Source organism: Symphalangus syndactylus, chromosome 15 (assembly GCF_028878055.3).
Source record: "Symphalangus syndactylus isolate Jambi chromosome 15, NHGRI_mSymSyn1-v2.1_pri, whole genome shotgun sequence".
In the NCBI taxonomy this organism is placed as follows: domain Eukaryota; kingdom Metazoa; phylum Chordata; class Mammalia; order Primates; family Hylobatidae; genus Symphalangus; species Symphalangus syndactylus.
In genome coordinates, this window is record NC_072437.2 from 95,974,860 (window position 1) to 96,000,202 (window position 25,343).

The 25,343-nt window shown below is 42.5% G+C and overlaps 1 protein-coding gene and 1 non-coding gene across 9 annotated transcripts in view; one reads left to right on the top strand and one right to left on the bottom strand.

Annotated features, from left to right (window-relative positions):
* USPL1 (ubiquitin specific peptidase like 1) overlaps positions 1–4,803 on the top strand; it is a 41,475-nt gene extending 36,672 nt beyond the window's left edge. For all 8 annotated transcript variants that reach the window (XM_055244738.2, XM_055244733.2, XM_063618859.1 and 5 more), the window contains one exon: positions 2,720–4,803. In XM_055244738.2, coding sequence (XP_055100713.1) covers positions 2,720–4,605 — 1,886 coding nt within the window. In that variant the 3' untranslated portion in view covers positions 4,606–4,803. The remainder of the gene's footprint in view (positions 1–2,719) is intronic.
* A 13,770-nt stretch (positions 4,804–18,573) lies between these two features.
* TRNAN-GUU (transfer RNA asparagine (anticodon GUU)) lies at positions 18,574–18,647 on the bottom strand. Its single transcript has one exon. It is a non-coding gene; the product is annotated as a tRNA-Asn (tRNA).
* Between the last annotated feature and the right edge of the window lie 6,696 nt (positions 18,648–25,343).

The window sequence follows — 25,343 nt, forward strand, 5'->3', positions numbered from 1 at the left end:
GTAGCCACATAAACCACATACTTAATGAACAGTTTCGTTTTGTATGTATGTGAGGGATTAGCAGATCTCTGAGTATATTTTGTTTTCCCTTTTGAAACTTATCAGAGAATTCATATGTCTGTTATGTGACTAATACCCTTGGTTTACTTTTTTTATATCAGATCATATATATATGGTTTTTTTTTGAGATGGAGTTTTGCTCTTGTTGCCCAGGCTGGAGTGCGTTGGCACAGTCTTGACTCACCGCCACCTCTGCCTCCTGGGTTCAAGTGATTCTCCTGCCTCAGCCTCCTGAGTAGCTGGAATACAGGCATGCACCACCATGCCCGGCTAATTTTGTATTTTTAGTAGAGACGGGGTTTCTCCATGTTGGTCAGGTTGGTCACAAACTCCCGACCTCAGGTGAGCCACCCACCTTGGCCTCCCAAAGTGCTGGGATTACAGGCATGAGCCACTGCGCCTGGCCATATCTTATATTTTAATAAATATTTTAATTTGGTCTGTAAATTTTTCTCTTTGGGGAATGTGTTTTAAGTCTGTATTGAGTCCTAGACCTTTGTTGTTCTAAGATAGTCACTGGTGATACCTTAACATTAACCAGCCTGTTGGCAACTAAATTGGCCTGAAGTGACAACTAAGGAAAGGTCTCTTTCTCCTTTCCTAATCTTCACATTCCTTAAGATTAGTTTTTTGTAGGAAGCTTTGAAGCCTGGTGGCAAGTACCCCTTTTCCCTCACAATCTTAAGATAAGGTCTTTCTCAGCATTAAAAAGTGACTATGAGAAATATGTCAAATGAGTTTTCTATGTGTGCTCTGAGAAATCTTTTTTCAAAAAAGGATAGATGCACGTGTATAAGGAAAAGAGAAACTGAGCGCACTTTCAATATTTAAGATTAAGTGTCTCTAAACATGTTTTGCAACATAAAATGATGACCACTGTGTTGGTCATTACTTCTCTACTGCTAAAACAATGTTTTCTAAAATAATATACTCCTTAGAAAAAATACAGTGCTTTGGGTGCGCACTATTGTAATCCAAGGAATAGGAAATGTTTTGTAGTAAGTATGATGGTGTTTGACATCATTATTTATTATCACATTTGGTTTCATAGAAATGAGTAAGCTACATATTTGCTGTGCTGCAATTACCATGACATTACACTTCTTGTAAATACTTCTGTTTCATAGACGTGTAGATATTGATATATACAGTGGAAGTGTGGATTGTTTTGATAAGTTTCTAATGAAAGTACAAATATTTGTTGATTATTTATTAAGAAAGGTTGTTACTCATCCAAGCCTGTGGTTAGCTTTTCCCAGATTATCATGTGGTAGTAAGTAAAATGTAAAAACATATACTCTCCCTTAACCCTGCACCACCTGTTAGCACCTAGCCACCTTCCTTTACTTCTCAGCCATGCTTTTTGTATTTTTTTGTTGTAGTGGTAAAATATATATAAAACATAAAATTTACCATTTTAACATTTGTAAGTGTACAGTTCATTGGCATTGAATACATTGTGTGCAACCACAATGCTGTGCAACCACCATCACCATCAGGACTTTTTCATCAACCCAAACAGAAACTACTCATTAAACAATAACTCCACATGCTCCCACCCCAAAGCCCTGGTAACCGCTATTCTACTTTCTGTCTCCGTGAATCCGTCTATTCTAGATACCTCATAGAAGTGGAATCATACATTATTTGTCCTTTTGTGTCTGGCTTATTTTACTCAGCATATTTTCAAGATTGATTTGTGTTGTGGGCTGTAGCAGAATGTCATTCCTTTCTAAGGCTGAATAGCATTGTATGTATTATCCATTTATCTGTTATGGACATTTGACTATTGTGAATAATGCTGTTCTGAACATTGGTGGACAAGGAACTGAAAGTCCCTGCTTTTCATTCTTTTTGGTATATACCTACAAGAGGAATTGCTGGGTCTTGATGGTGATTCTGTGTTTTATTTTTGGACGAACTGCCAGACTGTTTCCACAGCAGTTGTACCATTTTACATCCCCACCAGCGTTACACAAGGATTCCAATTTCTCCACATCCTTGCCAACATTTGCTGTTTTCTATTTTTTTTTTTATAATATCCATCCTAATAGGTGTCTTTTTTTTTTTTTAAAGGAATGGTTTAAACAGGTTACCTTCTTAGTCCTCATTCATGCTTTAGTTGACTACATAAGGACCCCTGTCCCTACGGCACCATTGAAATTGTGCAGGCAAAAATAACTGCCAGTGACCACACTGCTTTAAGTAATGGACTTTTCCCAAGTTTTGTATTAATATTTCAGTATTTGGCAGTGCATCCTACTCCTAGTTTTTAAACTCTTCCCTTGTCATCTATCGTCTCATTCTCTCTTGACAAATGTGAAAATGTAAGCTCAGAAATAAAACAAGAATTAAAACGAATATTGATCCTTTAGGTAACAAGCTTCATTTATCATGAAAATGTATATGTGTGAAACATTCTGTTTTCTGATGTTATTGGATAAATTAGGTGATAACCAAATTCTAAGTTCCAAAAATTAAATATACTCTGTCTAAGGACTTTAACACGGTAGACAGTGGTGACAAGGTCAAGAACATGTTTTAGAGTCTTCTCCTTTGGTGGGTATTCAATGATACAACAGTTGAAAAGGCCAGAAGAAAGTTAACCTAGGGTGGTGGTTTTTGAATATCTAACTTTCACTTCTTTCCCATCTTCCAGGAAGTTGGCTGGAATGTGATGACTTAAAAGGCCCATGTTCTGAAAGGCACAAGAAATTTGAAGTTCATGCTTCAGAGATACATATTGTTATTTGGGAAAGAAAAACATCCCAAGTGACAGATAAAGAAGCTGCCTGCCTTCCACTTAAAAAGACTAATGACCAACACGCTCTCAGTAATGAGAAACCAGTATCTTCAACATCATGTTCTGTGGGTGATGCTGCCTCAGCTGAAACAGCCTCAGTAACTCACCCTAAAGATACATCAGTTGCCCCTCGTACTCTTTCACAGGACACAGCTGTTACTCATGGAGATCATTTACTTTCAGGTCCAAAAGGTTTGGTTGGCAATAATATTTTACCTCTGACACTTAAAGAAACTATCCAGAAAACAGCCTCAGTTTCACAGTTAAATTCTGAAGCTTTCCTGTTAGAAAATAAACCTGTAGCAGAAAATACAGGAATTCTCAAAACCAATACTTTGCAATCACAAGAATCACTAATGGCTTCTTCAGTATCAGCTCCATGTAATGAAAAGCTTATTCAAGACCAATTTGGGGACATAAGTTTTCCATCCCAACTTGTAAATACAAACATGCAGTCAATACAGCTGATTACAGAAGATACTGTAAATACTAAATCTGTGAATAATATTGATGCTACTGGCCTTATACAGGGAGTGAAGTCAGTAGAAATTGAAAAGGACGCTCAGTTAAAACAATTCCTTACACTAAAAACTGAACAATTAAAACCAGAACATGTCACATCTCAGGTATCTAATTTGAAGAAAAAAGAAACTACAGCAGATTCTCAAACCACAACATCTAAGTCATTACAGAATCAGTCTCTGAAAGAAAATCAGAAGAAGCCATTTGTGGGAAGTTGGGTTAAAGGCTTAATAAGCAGGGGTGCTTCTTTTATGCCACTCTGTGTTTCAGCTCATAATAGAAACACTATAACTGATTTACAACCTTCAGTTAAAGGGGTAAATAATTTTGGTGGCTTTAAAACTAAAGGTATAAACCAGAAGGCCAGCCATGTATCCAAGAAAGCTCGTAAGAGTGCAAGTAAGCCTCCTCCCATCAGTAAGCCACCAGCAGGCCCTCCATCGTCTAATGGCACAGCTGCCCACCCACATGCTCATGCTGCTTCAGAAGTTTTGGAAAAGTCTGGAAGCACTTCATGTGGAGCTCAGCTCAACCACAGTTCTCATGGAAATGGTATTTCTTCAGCAAACCATGAAGACTTGGGGGAAGGTCAGATTCATAAACTTCGTCTAAAACTTCGTAAAAAGCTAAAGGCAGAAAAGAAGAAATTAGCTGCTCTTATGTCTCCCCCGCAAAGCAGAACAGTTCCAAGTGAAAATCTAGAACAGGTGCCCCAGGGTGGGTCTCCAAATGATTGTGAATCAATAGAGGACTTGTTAAATGAGCTACCATATCCAATTGATATTGCCAATGAGTCTGCATGCACCACTGTTCCTGGTGTTTCCCTGTGCAGTAGTCAAACTCATGAAGAAATTTTAGCGGAATTATTGTCTCCTACACCTGTTTCAACAGAGCTGTCAGAAAATGGGGAAGGTGACTTTAAGTATTTGGGAATGGGAGATAGTCATATCCCACCACCAGTACCAAGTGAATTAAATGATGTTTCCCAGAACACACATCTGAGACAGGACCATAATTATTGTAGCCCCACCAAGAAAAATCCATGTGAAGTTCAGCCAGACTCTCTGACAAATAATGCCTGCGTTAGAACATTAAACTTGGAGAGTCCAATGAAGACTGATATTTTCGATGAGTTTTTTTCCTCCTCAGCATTAAATGCTTTAGCAAATGACACATTAGACCTACCTCATTTCGATGAATATCTGTTTGAGAATTATTGAATTAATGCTTGTTAACTTTTATTCATATAATATTTATTATTATTAGAAGAACTTACTGTGTGTTCAGGTAGTGTTTATACACTGGACTTGTGTAATTACTTGTGTAATAACCATGAACAAAATGCAACGTTTGACCTTTGGTTCTGCCCATGAAGCATGTAATCTGTCTTACACATTAAAATCATTTAATGTGTTCTCCTTTTTGGTTCCATTTTGTTCTTGTGAGAATACGAGGATTTCAAAATGTTAAAGATGAAAAGTGGCGTCTAGTTTCTGACAGTTTGTACAGTTGGATGCATTAAATTTTTAGATTTGAACTTTTGGTTATGTTAGTGTTATGAGTGATCTTTGGGGTGATTTTCTTCCCCTGGAAACCTTTTGGTGGTGGCACCTTTGTCTGCGATGCCCAAATTCTTGTCCTGTGTCCAGATATGCAGACAAATGAAGGATGAAGAAGAGGAGCTTTATTTAGTGTTAGAACAGCTCAGAAGGAGACACACAGTGGGTAGCTCCCTTCTGTAGGCAGGCAGGTTGTCCCTCAAGTGTTCAGCTCTCAGCAGAGAAAAGGCCCTGGAGAGGGTAACTCCTCTCAGCTCTCATCAGAGAAGCAACCCTGGAGAAGGTGGCTTCTGTTTGCAGGCAGATTGTCCAGAGGTCTGCTGCTCTCAGGAGAGAGGGGGCTGTGGAGAGGATAGCTTCTCTCTATAGGCAGGTTGTTCTGCCATCTCCGCAGGTCTCTGAAGCTCTTAGCAGAGAGGGTAGCTCCTCCCTGGTTGCTGGTCGTCCCACCCTCTGCTCAGCTCTGGCTGAGCCTGGGGCTTTTTATGGGCCTCAGAGGGGAGGAAGTGCATACTGACTGGCCCATGGGTGGCCACAGGCAGGCCTGGAAAAGGCACCAGTTCCCACTCTTATAGGTGGGACTGGCAGCCTGGCCCCCAGCCTTCAGGCCTTCCCTGTTCATGGCTTCTAGGCTTACCCCCCTGCTTTGATCCGAGAGCTGGTGCCAACAGCAGGGAGAAGGCAAGCTGCAGGGACAAGCACTTCCAAGCCTGCAAAAGCAGGCCCCCAAAAGTGCAGGGATGCCTGAGTCTGTACCTGCACCCAGGAGGGTGGGGATCCTGCCTGCTCCAAGGAATAGGCAGCCCCAGCCATGCCTGGCTGCTGCAGCAGGAAAGATAGCAGGCTGACTGGAGCACCTGCCACCATCATTAGTTCAAGAGTTTATGCAGATTTAAGTTGTATATGGTATATGAATGTATGACAGTTTTCCTTACGGTTGTGTGGCCTTCTGTAAGAGCCTACGCCTGTTTGTTACACCAGTAGAATGCTGTGGAAGGTAAACTTTCCCTATATGACTTATCTCCTTTATCTCTCCATACAGAGGAGGGCAAGAAACCTTATTACTTGAACTTTAGTAATGTTAAGTGATCAACAAATCTATAAATCGATAACAGAAAAAAGTTACCTATTTTGTGATGATGTACAAAGTTTACATGTTATCACAAATACCGTCTTTCTTCCCAAGACATTTACTTCTGTAACCAAAGTGGGACACCATCTAACAGTTCTGTTTTGGGAGAGAATAATAACCAGTGCTTGTAAGGCTTGTTATGTGTTGTTTGTTATATATGAGATAGATGTTATTTCATTTAGACCTCAACATTCCTGTGAGTGAGATACTTTTATCACATCTTACAGATAAGGAGACTGTACTTATTCAGTTGTGGAGCTGAGGTTGAGTAGAGTGGCCACTATAGCAGTTGAGTGCTGAGCTTATCAATATATATTCCACTCCTCAGGCATCATTTAAAGTAGGATGCCCAAACAGCACCACTGCCGTAGAGATTTGAGTTAACAGCAGTACTTACTGAGGTTTAAGGCTGGCAGCCAGTGTCCTTGCGGTAAAATTATTTGCTAGGGACTCAGTACTTCATAATTTATTTGTCAGATTTACTCCTAAGCTTCTGTGTTGTTTTATTTTTTTTCTGACAGAAGTAGTGCATATTGTCAGGGAAAAACTAGGAAAATACAAAAAAAAAAGATTTTTGACCATGCATTTTAATACTTAGTGACTACATTTTCCTATTTTATGCATATAGATTTTAAATAAAAGTGAGATTCTATTGTATCTGTTTTATGGAAAACCATTGTTTCACTAATGTTTTAAGATTCTGAGGTGATTTATACTGTCTTGCCATTGTTAATTGCAGCAGTTATCCTTGTTGATAAATTTTTGCATGGATCCAAGTTTTGTTTCCCAGGAGTGGAGTTGCGTGGTCAAAGGAAATGCACATTTAAGGTTTTTTGATGATTGTATGACTGACTTCTCTGGGCCCTCGCCAACACTAGGTAGTAGTATTGGGAGGAAGAGGGGAACCAACCCTGGCTGCTCCAAGTGACCTCCAGTGAGCCTGAACATTTTCTATAACTATTGTCCACTTGAGTTTTTTTTTGGGGGGGAGTGGGGTGGAGGAGGGTTTAAGAATTGCTCATCCTTTGCTCATGCTAGTTATCTTTTCAACAAATATTTCTAGATTACTGCTAAGGACCAAGCACTGTTCTCAGCCTGAGATAAGGCAGTACACTAGAAGGAAATCCTTGCTCCTTTTGAGTTTGCTTTCCAAACACGGAGATCAATATATAATGTTAGGTAGTAATAGGAGATACATACAGTTGATTCATGTCATTTTTAGTAGTTATGGTCAATAAAGTTGCCTTGAACACTGAATTAGCATAAACTGAAATACTGTTCCTAGGGGAAATAGATTCCTGCTAGCCTGTGGTCATGACATTTTTGTCAAACAATCACTAACCTTTTTTGTTTCTGTTTAAAGACATGTTATTTGATCTATATGGTTGATTCTTTACATTAACATGGCCAACAGCACTGTAACTCAGCCTGAACGAAGCTTGTCTAACACATGATGTTCTCCATAAGGCACATGATAGCCTCCTGTGCTTAGGAACACCAGACGGCACTTCAGCATTGCACTTGAGGACGTTTTAAACAGTGAAATCAACAAAAAGCACACAAAAAAATGCAACAATAACAAAAAAGGACACTAGCCCCCCCCCCCAAAATACACTTGTTTACAGTGTGAACTGAAAGAGGAAGGTGGGATATTGTTTGACCTCAGCTGGAAATGTGCACGTCATGTGACTCAAATTTTTCTCTGTTCCGTGCATGCGTGTCCACGAGTGACCACAAGAAGCACTGAAAGCATTGATTTTTAGGGTTACAAATTAATTTTAGCAAGTAGATGAATTCACAAATACGGAATCTGTGAGTAATGAGGACTGATTCTTATGTCAGATGGCACTAAATACTATGGAGAAGAGGAGTGGATGAGAGGGAGAAGTGTTTTAGACCAGGTAGACTTGGAAGGTTTCTTGGAGGTGGGTGACGTTGGAGAACAGGCTTCAATAAAGTTAGGGAGTTTGCCATGTGATTGCAGGAAGAGCGTTCCAAGAGAACGAAAGTCATGAAGAGTGAGTGCTAGGCATGTGTCTGGTCTGTTTGGGCTGCTGTAACAAAATACCTTAGACAGGTAAAATGTATAAATAATAGAAGTGTATTGCTTATAGTTCTGGAAGTTGGGAAGTCCAAGATCAAGGTATCAGCACATTCTGGTGAAAGATGCTCTGCTTCATGGCTGGTTCCTCTTACTGTGTCCTCACATGGTGTGAGAGGGGCACAGAGCCCTCAACCGTCTCTCCAGTGGCTCCATCTCTTAGTACTGTTGGATTGGGGATTTAGACTTCACTAATTCTGGGGGGACACAAGCATTGAGACCACAGCAGCATGACTGAGGACAAGGAAGAGGCCAGTGTGGTTGAGCAGAGTGATCAGTGAAGGAGAGTTAGGACATGAGTAAAGAGGCTGGCAGACACCAGATCTCATGTGGCTTTATAGGCCATAGTGAGGACTTTGTCTAAGCTGACAATAATAGATAACCTCAGGAAAGTTTCAGGCAAGAGGGTAACATGATCTGGTCTGGGTTTTAAAAGGATCACTGAAGTGGGGAGACTGTCTACAGATGGTCTGAATAGGAGTACTAGTCTATTACAATCTCCTGGGAGTTTAGGGTGGTAACTGGAGGTGTTCAAGAGTAGTTGGATTATTGTTGCATTTCAAAAGCAGAGCCAACACGTTGTGTGCATTGGCTGTGAGGTAGAAGAGGAGTCAAAATGAACTCCAGGTTTTACTGACTAAGCAAATGTGCTATTTCCTAAAATGGGTCAGATTTGGGAAGGAAAGAATTTAAAGGGGATAAGATAATCCCTTTCGGAGTGTGTTAAGTGTGAGATTCCTATTAGACTTCCAAGTGGAGATGATTTAATAGGAAGATAGATCTGCAACACTGGAGCTCAGCAGAGAGGGACACACTGGAGATAGCCATTTGGGAATTAGGAATGTGTGGATCATGGTATAGGATGGGGTCATTTAGGGACTTAAAACAGCTCTGGAGAACAAAAATGGTGCCTTGATCTTGGACTTCCTGGTTTATAGAACTGTAAGCAATATTTTTTCTTTTTTCAAGACAGAGTCTTGCTCTGTCATCCAGGCTGGAGTGCAGTGGCACCATCTCGGCTCACTGCAACCTCCACTTCCTGGTTCAAGCAATTCTGGTGCCTAAGCCTCCCAAGTGGTTGGGACTATAGGCGTATGACACCATGCCCGACTAATTTTTGTATTTTTTGTAGAGACGGGCTTTTGCCATGTTGGCCAGGCTGGTCTCAAACTCCTGACCTCAAGTGATCTGCCTGCCTTGGCCTCCCAAAGTGCTTGGATTATGGGTGTGAGCCACCATGCCCAGCCTAAATTTCTAATATTTATAAATTATCCAGTCTAAGATATTTTGTGATAGCAGCCCAAGCAGACCAAGGCAAAGGCCAAGCACATTTACTCCTGCTGACTTTTGCTCTTCCTGGAATGTTCTTCCTTTAGTCACATGGTTGCCTGCCTAGCTTCATTCAATAGGTGTGTGGTGCCCTGAAAATACAAGGAAGAATGCTTTTTTTTAAAAGGAAGGGATGATTATCTGTCAGATGCTGCTGAAAAAGAGTAATAGAGTGATTGGCCACTGGCTCTGGCAATAGGGAAGTTAGCTCTGCTAACTCCACATGAACAGTTTCACATGAACAAGTGTGAGTGGGCTCAAGAGAAGGGATGGTGAGAAAGTGGAGCTATGGACTCACTCTTGAAACATTTTCTGGTTCCTCGTGGGGCAATGTGAGGTCAAGGTTTTTGTTCTGAAGATGGGAGAGGCTGACACATGGATGTTGTAGGTGAGAGAAGGGGCACTTGCAGGAGCAAACTTCTCCAGGGATGGGATCCAGTGTCTAAGAGGAGGTGGTGTGACCCTAAGAGCTAGAAGAATTATTTTATTAATAGGAAAGACAGAGTACTTCGGCTCAGATGCTAAGACATTTGCTGATAAAAGAATGAGAAAGGTCTCTTCTGATTATTTTCTTAGGGAAATAAATAGATCATCAGCTGAGGGTGTGAGGGGAGGAGGAGTTGAACATGGAGGAAGACAGGTGTGAAATATTGGTCTCAGAACGGAGAGCTAATTGAATAGGGACATGCAGTGGGCTTGCTAAGCTGTGTGGAGAGCCCATGGGAAGTTTATGGTCATCAATTTAATGGAGACCAGCTAAGATGGTGGTTTATTTTTCTCCAGTCATATTTAACTGCTCAGGTGCAGGACAGAGAGAGTAAGTTTGAAGTTAGTTTCAGCCAACATAGAGGAATTGTCAGGCAAATGGGACAAGGAGATAGAGGAGAAAAGGAATTAAGGCTTCCTGCAAGGGTAATGATTGTAGGGATGGATAAGTAAGGAACACAGGAAGTGGCTATCTGCTGAGTGGCGGCAGAGCTCAGTGGATCAGAGCAAGGTTCAAAGAATGGCAGAGAGGCACTCGTGGAGGAAGTAAGCTGGCTAAAAAGTAGTGTGCTTGAAATTAAGCTTCTGGAGATAGCAAGGTTACAGGTAATGACAAAGTCTGAGTATGACAAGGCAACTGCAGGGCCAGAGTTGGCAAGAATTTGTGAAAAATGAGGAGAAAGAGGCACTAAGAGGCCGAGATGGCACATGGATTGTCTCTGTGCGAGGCAAAGTCATCTAAACGGCAGCAGTGGCCCTAGCAGAAAGAAATATACAGTGAGCCGGAGAAAAAAATCCTCAAGGACAGGCAGAATGCCATGAAAACGGCAGATGACAGCCAAAGATGCAGAGGCAGGGGCTCAGTCCAAAGTGCTTCAGAGCCACTGGAGGGTTGAGTGGGCAGGGGAGGGAGTGGCTGAAATGGCAACAAGGAAGAACCTCTCTCATCTCCAGGCCCAATAGTTTGTGGAATGTGGGAGATAAGACAGCCACCACTGGCCAGGGCTGTAGAGGGACATTCAGCGAATATTCAGGTTCCACTTAGCACGAGGGCGGGGAAGGGACTGTTGGCAGAAAAAAACTAGGGCAGTGGGATTAAGGACAGACCACACATTCCAAAAGGCACGGTGGGAGGGTCGGGGTGAGATTAGGTCTATGCTTCAGTGTCCTGGGAGGCTCAGTCTTCACAGGGTGACAGCGATCAACAAGGGTGCAGCTTAGGCTGGGTGCGGTGGCTCATGCCTGTAGTCCCAGCACTTTGGGAGGCCGAGGCAGGCGGATTGCTTGAAGCCAGGAGTTTGAGACCAGTCTGACCAACATAGCAAAACCCCATCTCTACTAAAAATACAGAAATCAACCGGGCGTGGTGGCGTGCACCTGTAGTCCCAGCTACTCAGGAGGCTGAGGCAAGATAATCACTTGAACCTGGGAGGCGGAGGTTGCACTGAGCTGAGATCGTGCCACTGCACTCCAGCCTGGGTGACAGAGTGAGACCCTGTCTCAAAAACGACAACAACAAAAAAGAGTGCAGCTTATGAAGGGGTCTCCTCGGGGGAGGGTTTTTGGGATTCTCCCGCCTCTCAAAGTGCTGGGATTATGGGCGTGAGCCACCATACCCAGCCGAGGGAGGCTGAGTTCTAATTGTTGTATCTGTCTTGGGATTGGCCTCCTGGGCAGTTTAAAAGACAAGGCAAGGAATCTTTTGGAGAAAGAGACTGGGGGAAGAGTGTGTCTGAACAAGAAGTGTGAGAAGCTCTGTGGGCCTCCCTTCAGACCTGCGGTTGTTGAATTGGGATCTCATTTATATCAGCTCTAGGTGTAACGATATTAAATCTTCTCTGTCATTTGGCAATTTTGGTTTATGCTTGATCATCATTTTTAATGTTTCGACATGCAGAAGTTTAACATTATTTTACATTCTTTTCCTTCTGGCTTCATGTTTTAGCAAGATTGTTTCCGCCAAAAAAAAATATATATCTTCTAATGAAACTGTTTCTTTTTTTTTCCCTTTGCTTTCTCTTTTGGTATATGAATTTTTAATTATTTGTAATGTATTTTGATGTGTAACGTTGAAGTTTCTATTTTATTTTTTCCCCAAACAGTAAACTTAGTGTTCAAATACTTATTGAACAACCTTCACTATTTTTAACCATTTAGAATATGCCATTCACACATCTTTCATACTACATTTAATAACATTTTTTACTTGAAAAAATATTCTACTGATTTATTTATTTTGAGACCAGGTTATGAAACTGGCTGATTTTTGTATTTTTGGTAAATACCGAAATTCACTGTGTTGCCAAGGCTGGTCTCGAATTTCTGGGCTCAAGCAATCTGCCCACCTTGGCCTCTCAAAGTGTTGGGATTACAGGTGTGAGCCACCACACCCGGCCACACCTGGCCACACCGGCCAACACATGTTGTTATTACATTTAATTCCCATAGTACCTTGAAATTATCAGGGAAAATTTTTCAGTGAAATATTATTGAATGCCAAATTAAAAGTGTAAATTACAATGATTTAATGCCAATTTTTCAGAAGAAAAAAGGCCAGGAGGAAGGTCTATTAAGTTTTAGCCAGTCTTTCATCCACCTAACATTTCACGATCATGCACTGTGTAAGTCAGGAAAAGAGTAAGAAAAGTGAAAGATACAATTGATTAGAGAGTTTTGCTGGATACTGCAGAAGAAAACAACACAAAATGGAACAGCCTCTTCCAACTTAGAGTCAGAGGCTGCAGTCCAAAAGACTGTATGTAGTCAGAGGCCGTAGGGCCAAAAGACATGAGTTATGGCATTGGAGGAAGAGGCGGAACAGATCTGGTGGATTAAAGAAAGCATCCCAAAGTGACATTAAACTAATGACTAAATTCTGAGCTGTTTTCAGAGGCAAAGCCTGTTTGGGCACCCCTGCCACACATAAAGAGTCACCTATGTATGGTTCGTGGGCTCTGAACAGGCCTGCTCAGTGAACATATTTGCGACTGTTTCTCTGGCCGTTTTAGCTGTATTAAGTAAAATTTAAAGAGACTATTGTTTTGGCCTAAGCTCCGGCCCTAGGCCCAAAGAACAGACCAAACCTGAATGGCTTCACTTGTCCTAAGTGCTGTGTACTCAAACTGAACTTTGAAACAGGTCGGTTTTTCAAAAAAAGCAAAAGATTCACAGCAACCAATTAGAAGAGGACCGGTCAACCTGAGCCAGCATGATGAGGCTCTTCTGCTTTAATCCTACAAGGAGAGAAACTTTGAATTGACCAATCTGCTTTCATTCTTGGTTTCTGCTTTCTTTGGTCTATTTCTGCCTATGAAACCTATCTCCTCTGCTCAGCTCATTGAAGTACCCTTCTATTTATAGATGGGATGCTGCCCGTCTCATGTATTGCTAGTAAAAGCCAATTAAATTATTACACTCGATTTGCTGGAATTTTGCTATTTTGACAGCTTTTCAAAAACACCAAGAGGTTCACATCCCTAATTCCCCAGCCAGTGTTCCCTCAAGGAACCACGGAAGAAGCAAGGGCGGCTGAAAGGCCTGTCAGGATGCTCCTAAGTACGGCACATCCATGAAAAGGCACTTACTGATATTTGCAGGACAGCAAAGCACTGCAGTGACCATAAATCTAGTTTTGGAGAAGTTCAAAATAATCAGTAGATTAACACAGAAGCCAGAGCCTATAGGGAGAAAAGGAACCCTATGAAATACTTCAAATCTGAAAACGAACATGCATTTCCTGTTTAGTTAGTGCAGGCATGTAAAAGCTTGGTAAAGTACCCTTCTTGCCAGCTTTCTCTTTCTTACAAGCCTTTTCACTGGGCTGGGAGGCTGATATTATCTAAATATGCTGAGGAGGTTCAAGTGTCTCCACAACTCACCTGAGAGTGAATGCTCCCCTCGGCCCTAAGGCAATATAAACCAGCCCTGTTTAGCGGGATAGCAAAATGTTTGCAGTTGTAAACTGGTGTCCCATTGGCTGTGGCGCTTGTGGTATAAAGAATCCCTGTGCTTGGTAATTAATACAGAAATTCTATATTTTAAACTTCAGTTGTATATTGGCTCTTATCCATGGCACATTTTCATGTATGTGTTATTTATTTATTTGTTTATTTATTTATTTAGAGCTGGAGTCTCGCTTTGTCGCCCAGGCTGGAGTGCAGTGGCGCGATCTTGGCTCACTGCAGCCTCTGCTTCTTGGGCTCAAGCAATTCTTCTGCCTCAGCCTCCCGAGTAGCTGTGACTACAGGTGTATGCCACCACGCCCGGCTAATTTTTTGTATTTTAGTAGAGACGGGGTTTCACTGTGTTATTCAGGCTGGTCTTGAATTTCTGAGCTCAGGCAATCCGCCCGCCTCGGCCTCCCAAAGTGCTGGGATTATAGGTGTGAGCCACCATGCCCGGCCCTATGTGATATTTATTACAATGAATTCCAATGATCAGACCTATACTCAAGTATAAATGAATATATCATTCAATGAAGTATAAATGATCATTATGCTCATATTCACACATATAATAATGTACTCAGTTTATTGCTAAGGTAATTCAGAATCTTGAAGGTAATTCAGAATTTTGAAGTGTGCATTTGATATACCTGTTTGGGAATAACTAGTTTGTTATCTTTGACAGACAATAATTTTGTTGTTTTGTTTTTACTAAAAAAGCATGGTGAAAAATGGCTCCATTTCTATGAGAGGTAACTAAAATATGGCAATTTGCTGGGTGTCATTAAAGTAACTCACAAGGGAAAAAATGCAAATTGGTATCTGCTGATGGAGTAAATCTCCATAGAAGTGACCCTGAAAGGATCAATATATTAAAGCCCCTCCCAGCTGGTCATTCCAGATTGCAACAATAAAGCATTAAGTGTTAAAACCTCAAGGCGGCTTTTTTTTTTTTTTTGTCTCAAGTCCTTTATTATTAATTTTATAGACCTAATTACTAAGCCAAAAAAAAATCAAACTTGTTTCTCTTTGTGACTTGTCAATAGTATTAAACTATTCTGGTTTTTTATTTTTGTGTTACCTTAAAGTCTCCAGTTTAGTAATTCTTCTGTACCTAAACACTTCAGATTTGACATGCTTTGTGGCCTTATCAGTAGTTAGAATGTAAATCCAATAAATAAAGTAAAAGCCAGGTCTTCAAAACCTGGGGGCCAAGAACTCTGTTTTAGAGGGCCTGTGACTCTCTTGGACACTGAACAAAATCTCATCTCTGAATATGGATATTTTAGGGAGAGGGTCTTTAGGTTGTCATTTGGATTTTCACAGGGCTCCATGTACCCGTAAGGTAGTCCCTTGGGAAGTTTGACTTCAATAAATGAAGTTTAACTTAAACCTAAAATGAAATTTAACTGAAAAACAAAAACCAATGAAAGATGCTTTCTTATGCAAAACAAAAAACAAAAAACAAAAAAAACAAAAAACAAAAAACCCAAAGCCAAAGACTGTTTCTGAAATTAGGTTCTAGGTTCCAGAGCAACTCCATGGTAGGGAATCAGCCACATGTAAGGTAAGCTAAGAGTTTGGACAATCTGTAATATTTATTCCTAGGTTTCTTTAAGACCCTTTCAGATTTTGAATTCCTATTAGTAGCATCAGCCAGGTTCTAAATGTAGGCATCACCATAGACACATCCCCCCTGCTGCAGTCCCCAAGACTTGCCCAATTTTCCCTTGAATTGCACCCATGCTGCCTTCTTCAGGCCCATTTGAGCCCAGAGCCTCGTTGTGCCTCGTTTGAAATATAATTTCCTCCTAACTAGTCTCTGATCTACTATTTCCCCTACACTGTTGCCACACCAATCACCTAAAATAGATTTCATTCTACCCTGAAACAGAAATCTCTAATAAGTTACTCCCTTCCTTTACGGGGTAAAGTTAGCCACATCCTAGGTATTCAAGGACCTTCCAGGAGCTAAGAACATTTCTCCTGCACCTTCTTGAAGTACACTTGTCCTATGTACTGGTTATGTTCATTTCTTACCCTCACTCTCGTTTTGTCTGGAATTTTCCTTGGCCTTAAATGCCTCTCACCTACCTGTCTACATCTCTCAGGGTTGTTTCAAATCCTCAGTGAAGGCTCACAGCCCCAGTCTATGTTGGCCGCTTACTTCGCGGCCTGGGAACATTTTTCTGTGGCTGACTTGCTGACACTCCATCAGATGCATTTTTATCTGGTTGCCCATCTGTGAACCATACCCGGAGAAGGCAGAGAGTGCCTCTGCACTGAACATGTGCTAGGGGACAGGTCTGTGCTAGAGGGGCAAGCACTGGGAATGAAGAAATGGTCCCTACTCCCAAGGAGTTCATATCTCAGTGGAGATGACAAGCAACTCACTGTTTCCGGGGGTTGTGGTGACTGCTGGGAGAAGGGGTGTCTATATCAGATTGAAGCAGCATCAGGGGAGGTTCCCTGAGAAGGTGATGCCTCAGCGGATGTCTCCCAGGTGAGTGGGGCAGAGGTGGAGAAGGGCAGAGCAGGGAGAGGCATCTAGGTGGGGCGTGTAAGGCTGCATGGGTAACTCAGGGGGCACTTGGTAACTGATGAAACTGTGTGAAGCTTTCATGAAGGAACATGGTAGGAGACTAGGGTATGGACCATAGAAGCCCTTTTGTTAAGCTCAAGAATTTGAGGCCGGGCGTGGTGGCTCATGCCTGTAATCCCAGCACTTTGGGAGGCCAACGCGGGCGGATCGAGAGGTCAAGAGATCGAGACCATCCTGGCTAACATGGTGAAACCCTGTCTCTACTAAAAAAAGTACAAAAAATTAGCCGGGTGTGGTGGAGGGCGCCCATTGTCCCAGCTACTCAGGGGGACTGAGGCAGGAGAATGGCATGAACCTGGGAGGCGGAGCTTGCAGTGGGCCGAGATTGTGCCACTGCACTCCAGCCTGGGCAACAGTGCAAGACTCTGTCTCAAAAAAAAAAAAAAAAAAAAAGAATTTGAAGTGTATCCTGAAGGAAATCCCTTGGAGCCTAAAAATGATCATTTATAACAGAAAATGATCTCTGCCCTTGCCTAGGGTAAATATATTCAGCTTCAAAGTGGAAGGGCATGTTTTCTAAGTCCCTGTAATTGTAGTGATAGCAAATATATGCCCTGCATCTTGAAATGTGAGACTAGGTTTGAATAGTATATAAATTATCTTATATCTAATTTCCCCTCATTTTGTTGTTTTCACTATAAGCTACCCAGAAGTGTAGATAGGACATTTGGAATTTGATGGGCATCAGAAAGATTCCTACCTAAGAATATATTTTTTTTTTTTTCTGAGATGGAGCCTTGCTCTCTCACCCAGGCTGGAGTGCAGTGGCACGATCTCAACTCACTGCAACCTCCACCTCCCAGGTTCAAGTGATTCTCCTGCCTCAGCCTCCTGAGTAGCTGGAACTACAGGCGTGCACCACCATGCCTAGTTAATTTTTATATTTTTAACAGAGGCAGGGTTTCACTATGCTAGCCAGGCTGGTCTTGAACTCTTGACCTCATGATCCACCCACCTCGGCCTCCCAAAGTGCTGGGATTACAGGTGTGAGCCACTGCGCCCGGCCTCTAAGAAAATTTTTGAGGGCTACTTGTTCTGTTGCCTGGAATTCCACTGTAAGTACAACGTTGTGTCTCCTTCTCCAGGGCTACTAACTAAACAACAGAGGGTATTGTGTTATCAACAACTATTTGATTGATAACTATCAGCAAACATTTGCCAAGGCATTCCTTTAAAGACAGCTTAGTGACTCTATTAACTACTCCTTCTTCCAGGCCTCTAAGTTCTGTTGGAGGTAAGTAGGTCCCAGAGACAAAGCACCTACCATAGGACCTGAATCTTGGTAGAAATAAATTATATCATCATGTTATCATATTATCATGTGTTTTTCTATCTTTACTTAAAGTCTTATGTGAATATTCTGCTTGAAAAATATGTGTCCTCTGTTAGACCAGAGTTGAAAATATGTTATTCAAGAGCTTGTAACAGGAACCCGCACAATTTCTGCTGGAGTTTAATTTCAGGGTTAATTCTGTAAGCAATCTAAGGTAAACATTAACATTTTTCCCTAGATTCAAGTCCGTTGTCCAAAAGCTGTAACAGAACTTAACTGAATAGTTTCTTAAGATGGTAAGCTTCCATATGCGTTAAAATGACTCCTCTACACGTTTTCATCTGGAAGGCTGCTCATGCTTTTGGAAGCAAAGAAGGCAATCTTAAATAACTACATTTGCTTTTTGGTGGTGCCAGATTTTTCCGAGAGACACCAACGGAATTTATAAATTCACCAGTCAATGGGCAATTGAGTTGCTGTTTTGCTATTACGACTGCCTTTTGTGAGCATTGTTGGGAAGGTCTCCTGAAGCACACGTGCAAGTTTCCCTTGGATAAGTAGTAGGAATAGAATTGCCGAACCATGGCTTCCAGTGCAGACACGGCCTCTCCCTTGGGCCCAGCCACTAGGCACCACACATTAAGAGGATATTGTCTGTCCTTGTCCCGGAAACGTTGTAGCCTCATGCTCCTATTCGATTAAAATTCTCATTATTAAAATGAACCATCTGGTAAATATTGTCTCGGGAAAAGAAGCGCTGACCGTCCCTGGGTGGGCTCGAACCACCAACCTTTCGGTTAACAGCCGAACGCGCTAACCGATTGCGCCACAGAGACCCAGTTACTCAGGCCGCGCTGCTGTGTGTACAGATTTCCGCGGCGCCGGCAGCGGCTCTAGCCACCCTGGGCGTCGCCACTTCAGGCACGGGCTGAGAAGCCGCGGGGCGCGCCGAGGAGGCAGCGGAAGCGGCCGAGGTGCCCAGCGGCCGCCGCGGGGGGAGAGGCTAAGCCCTGGCGCGCGGGAGGGGGCGGGCGAGGCCGCGTGACTCCGGGCTTCTCTGGGGACGAAGCGCGCCCCTCGTGGCGGCAGCGGCCAGTGGTCCGCAGCCGGCCCGGACTCGGGGTAGGAAAGATCCTCTCAGCAGTGGCTGCGCCCCGTACGTGCTCTGCGGCAGGGACCGTGCTGGCCGGGCGCGCCGCCAGTAACCGGGGACCCAGGGGAGAACCTGCCAAGGGGAGCAGGTCGCATGGAGAGAATACGACACGCTTGGAGGGAAGAACCACGTGCTGTACAGGTTTAAAGGACAGAGAGTCACGTGCGCTTAGGCCGCAAACTTCAGGGACCTAACCCTTTTTCTGGGTTGCTATTGCCCCTTCTCCTTAGACAGTTTTTCATCTCATCACCTCTCACCCCATAAAATGCAACGAACATAGATAGGCTGTGTATCAATGTATACTGTATGTATATCTGTGCTTTGTACATAAAAAGAATAAGATTTTTGCCACTTCCTAAGAACCAATTTGCTCCCCATTTTGAGGCATATGGCCTCTGTTGAGTGCCTGGTTTAGGGGACATCAAAAAAGCCTTATAGAGGGACTGGCAATTAAGATAGCCTTTCAGTTTGAAATGGCCATTGAAGGCTTCTCCGTTTCCCTGACTTCTGAATTTTTTTTTTTTTTTTGAGATGGACACTCACCTTGTTGCTGGAGTGCAATGGCGCGATCTCGGCTCACTGCAACCTCCGCCTCCCGGGTTCAAGCAATTCCTGCCTCAGCCTCCCGAGTAGCTGGGAATACAGGCTCCTGCCACCACGCCCAGCTAATTTTTGTATTTTTAATAGAGACGGGGTTTCGCCATGCTGGCCAGGCTGGTCTCGTACTCCTGACCTCGTGATCCGCCCGCCTCGGCCTCCCAAAGTGCTGGGATGACATTACGGGCGTGAGCCACCGTGCCCGGCCAATTTTTTTAGGCGCACAGTTCAGTGGCACTAAGTACATTCACACTGTTATGCAACTATCACCGCCATCCATTTCCAGAACCTTTTCATCTTCCGAAACAGAAACTCCCTACCCATTACACAGTAACTCACGATTCCCCTCCTCTAGCCGGAACAATCACCATTCTACTTTCTGTCCCTTTGAATTTGACAACTGTTAGAGACTTCATGAAAATGGAGTCATACGGTGTTTGCCTGTGGCTGGCTTATTTCACTTACCGTATGTCTTCAAGGTCCATCCATGTTGTAGCCTGTGTCAGGATTTCCTTCCTGGATAAGGCTGGATAAGCTGCATTGTATGCAGGTATCGCATTTTGCTTTTCCATTCATCTCTCCATGAACATTTCGGTTGCTTCCACCTGCAGCTATGAATATGGGTCTACAAATAACTGAGTCCCTGCTTTCAATTCTTTGGGGAATATACCCAGAGATGGAATAGCTGGATCACATGGTTTTCCATTGGCTGTACCATTTTACATTCGCACCAACAGTGTACAAGGGTCCCTATTTCTCCTCATCTTTTTTTTTTTTTTTTTTTTTAAATAATGGGCATCCTAATGGGTATGAAGTATCATCTCATTGTGGTTTTGCTCTGCATTTCTCTAACGATTACTGGTGTTGAGCATGTTTTCCAGACACCACCAATGAATTCTATGGCCCTTCGTTTACTCACTTCCTCTCAGCAAGAGCCAGCTCTGCTTCAGCGAGGAGGAAGCTGCGACTGATAGAGGGAAAGGGCCTAGGAGGCTTGCAGAGTGGAGCCTGTGCCATGCAAGGAGAGGAGAAGAAGGCGGGCTCTTTGAGTAGGACTATCTGGAGATCCTGGTTTCACAAGGTCCTTGCTTGTGTGCTGGGCAACTTTTGGAGCCAGTTATCTTTACTTTAGCCCTTGAGGGATGTTTAGGCATGTGGTGCTTGTGAGCAGCCAGTCCATGAAGAAGGAACTGATGATCTCCACCTTGGAAATATTGGAACAGATAATGCCGTCCAAATTGCAGTTTTAGAAGTTAACTTAAAATTATGCTATTTTAATCGAATTTTGGATGCATTTCCAGTTTCTTCTTAAGAACTGCTGGAATTTCTTAAGTTTATAGGTGATGATCTCTTTTTCTGTGATTCCTTTTTAAAAAAACAACAACAAAATCTTTCAAATATACAAGAAATAGGCCGGGCGCAGTGGCTCACGCCTGTAATCCCAGCACTTTGGGAGGCCGAGGCGGGCGGATCACGAGGTCAGGAGATCGAGACCATCCTGGCTAACACGGTAAAACCCCGTCTCTACTAAAAAATACAAAAAATTAGCCAGGTGTGGTGGCAGGAGCCTGTAGTCCCAGCTACTTGGGAGGCTGAGGCAGGAGAATGGCATGAACCTGGAAGGCGAAGCTTGCAGTGAGCCGAGATCGCGCCACTCTACTCTAGCCTGGGTGACAGAGTGAGACTCTGTCTCAAAAAAAAAAAAGAAATAGACCTTTATTTTTCTGTAACTCCACAAAATTTCTATTTTGATTCCCTATTCTTTTGCTACTGCAAACACAATCTCAGTCAATTCAAGATCCTGTTTGTGCCTTTCCCTGGAGCCATTTCCAAGTGCCAAGGCTTTGGTCCATGAGTTGCATGTGCACACTCATGGCTGTAGAGGGAGTTTTGCTCCCGGTGAAGGTCTTGGTGGCTCTTCTATGCCTTGATTGAGGGAAAGGAATCTTATGTGAAGTTAGCTTTGTTGTATCAGATATTCCGTAAAGCCATTTCTGGGACAGTCCCCTTTGTTTATCAGACTGCAAGCTTCTCTGTCCTCATCAAGCCCGCCTTTATGCCTTCATTCCTCCAGACTTCATGTTCAGACTGTGGAATGAACTAGTGGTTATAAGGTTTTAGAGGCTTCTGTAGGACTAGATGGAAGACAAAAAAAGGAAATAACCTTTAAGCATGCTCTTGATTCCTTAAATCCCATCTGAAAGTCTTAAGGATATCTTCTCAGTCATACTTACTTGACAATATTACCTAATTTTCTCCATTAGCCCAAGCTCAGGGGTCTTTCTTCCATATTCACATGGGTGCAATGGTTTTCTGAAAAGAAGATGGCATTACTAGGGCAGTAACATTTAAGTAATCACAGGTACTTATCAAACTACAAAACAGGCATTCCAGGAACTGGGTGTTTCTGTTTGTAAAATTACACTGTCACGTACATGCTCCCACTAAAATGTGAGTTCGCTGAGGTTGGAGGTTTTGGTCTCTTTGCTCCCTGCTGTAACCCCAACACTGCAGCAGGGCCCGGCATATAGCAGGCATGCAGGGACTATGCACTGAATCAATGAGCAAATGAAAACCAGGACCATGAAGTAAACTGGACAAAATAAAATGTGATAGAAAATCTAAATTCCTAATACATAAGGAGCACTTATCAATTGATATTTACGAAGTCTTTTTACAAGTCCATTAAAGACAACATAAAACAAATAAGAATGGGGACAGGAACAGAAAATTCCCCCAAAGAAAAAAAATATATATACATGGTACAGCCGTTGTGGAAAGCAGTATGGAGTTCTCAAAAATATTAAAATAGAACTATCATATAATCCAGCAATCCTACCCCTGGGTATATATCTAAAGGAAATGAAATCAGTACCCCAAAGAGATGTCTGCATCCCGTGTTTATTGCAGCATTAGTTACAACAGCCAAGATATGGAATCAACCCATCAGCAGATGAAAGGATAAAGGACGTGTGATACATATACACAATGGAGTAGTATTCAGCCTTAAGAAAGAAGAAAATCCTGTCATTTGCAGCAACATGGATGAACCTAGAGAACATACTAAATGAAATAAGCCAGGCATAGAAAGACAAATGCTGCATAGTCTCATTTATGTGTGGAATCGAAAAACGTCAAATTAAAAAAAAAAATGTCAAGCAGAGAATAGAATAGAGCCCCAGTTGCCAGGGGCTCTGGGAAGTAGCAGGGGTGGGGGTGGAGGGGAGGGGATGGGAAGAAGTTGGTCAAAAGGTACAAGGTTTCAGGTAGACAGGTGTAAGTTCTGGGGATCTATTGTACAGCGTGGTGACTGTAGTTAATACTGTATTGTGTCGTTAAAAATTGCTCACCAAAAATGTTCTCACCAAAAAAATGATGTTTGGATATGTTAAACAGTTTGATTTAATAATTTTTATGTGTGTATGTGTGTGTGTGTATACATCAAAACATCGCATTATATACCATATACAATTAATATATACAATTTTCGTCAAAGAAAAAATGCACATGACCAATATGATAAAAGTTTAGTCTCACTAGTAATGAAAATCGAAATTAAATGAAATAAAAATTTCTTTCCCCTAATCGCAAAAGAGAAAGAAAGGTAATACTAAAACACAGTCACGGTGTAGTGAGAGGGCCGCTCTCACACAGGACTGATGAGAATAAATTTGGAGAGCACTGTGGTAATATACATATTAAACATGTGTATACCCTCTCATTTTAGAAATTCTATGTTAGAAATCCATCCTAAGAAAATAACCAGGGATGTGATCAAAATTTTAAATGCAGCATCACAGTATTATTTATAATAGTTATAAATAAGAAACAACCTGAATGTCCAGCAACAGGCAAAAATGATAAATAAGTTGTGACATATTTAAGCTGGTGGCTCATGCCTGTAATCCCAGCACTTTGGGAGGCTGAGGCAGAAGGATCTCTTGAGGCCAGGAGTTTGAAACCATTCTGGGCAATATAACGAGACCCAGTCTCTACAACATATTTTTTAAAATTAGGTGAGGCATGGCAGCTCATGCCTGTAATCCAAGCACTTTGGGAGGCCGAGGTGAGCAGATCACCTGAGGTGAGGAGTTCGAAACTAGCCTGGCCAACATGGTGTAACCCCATCTGTACAAAAAATACAAAAACTAGCCAGGGTGGGTGGCGCGTGCCTGTAGTCCCAGTTACTCAGGAGACTGAGGCAGGAGAATCACTTGAACCTGGGAGACGGAGGTTGCATTGAGCTGATATCATGCCACTGCACTCCAGCCTGGGCAAGACCCTTAGCTGGGCGTGGTGCTGTACACCTGTAGTCCCAGCTATTCCGGAGGCTGAAGTAGGGGGATTGCTTGAGCCCAGGAATTTAGGGCTGCAGTGAGCTATGATTGTGCCACTCCACTCCAGCCTGCGTGAGAAAGCAAGACCCTGTCTCTTAAAAAAAAGTGATATATTTTAAAAATAGAATATATTACTTATATAGACATCAAAAACAATATTTTCAAGGGATATTTAAAAACATAGGATCATGATAAAATGTAAAGTTCAAAGGTAAGATGGGGAACGGAGAACTGTGGGGAACTGTATAATCTGACGATTCGTAGTTGCATACATCTTTCTGTGTGCTGGTGCTGTTAGAACACTTTGTACGCATCACCTCATTTAACTTCAGCATCCCTAGGTGGCAGATACTATTATTATATTCCAGTTTTGTCTCACGTTGTATATGTGGTGTGAGCCCCAATATGGGATGTGTGTGTGCACATGTGCAGTATTTGGAAAGTTCTATGAAATATTGTTAGTGGTTATCTCTGGGAGGTGATTTTTATTACTTTTCCAGTATGTTCTCAAGCATTTGCTGCAAGCAGTCTTTTGCGGGGCCAGGGCTGAGAGGCAGCAGCAGTTTCCCTAAATTACAGATAGAGGGAGGTAGGTGGTTATGCTTGGCCAGATCTCTGTTTAGGGGAGAGGAGTGCCTGTGTGTGGGTAGGGACACTGGCGGGGGGCTTTGCCAAACATAGTGGAACTGTCACGCTGGTCTCTCTTCTCAGCTCTTTCACTCACCTGAGAAAAGGGTGTCTATGGACCATGCACACTTCTGTGGGGAATTTTACAAGGTGTGAATCATCAGTGATGAAGATGCTTTCATTTAAAAAGAATTGGAGTACCTGAGATTAGAGATAACTTCTACCCTTTTAAAACATTTTTAAAAATCTCTTTGCACTGATTTTTTTCTTCCTTTTTATGAGTTGTTTTCATTTGGGTGGGATAACTCAATCTACAGGAGAATATTAAGACTTTTTGAATTTTAAAAAATATGCTTTCAAATACTTAATACATTTTGTGTTAAATGACAGCCAGCAGATATTGACTGAATTGGGCTAGATGCTTCAGGGATCTCCCTTCCGTTTAAGACTCTCCGAGAGGCCATTCCTGACTGCAGGTCACTGTATTATTTTTAAATTTAAAATTTTTACTTATTTTATTTTATTTTATTTTTTGAGACAGAGTCTCACTCTGTCACCCAGGTTGGAGTGCAGTGGCACAATCTCAGCTCACTGCAACTTCCACCTCCCGGGCTCAAGCGATTCTCCTGCCTCAGCCTCTTGACTAGCTGGGGTTACAGGTGCAGGCCACCACACCCGGTTAATTTTTGTATATTTAGTGGAGTCAGGGATTCGCCATGTTGGCCAGGCTGGTCTCAAATTCCTGACCTCAAGCGAGCCTTCCACGTCGGCCTCCCAAAATGCTGGGATTACAGGCCTGAGCCACCCCACTCAGCCTA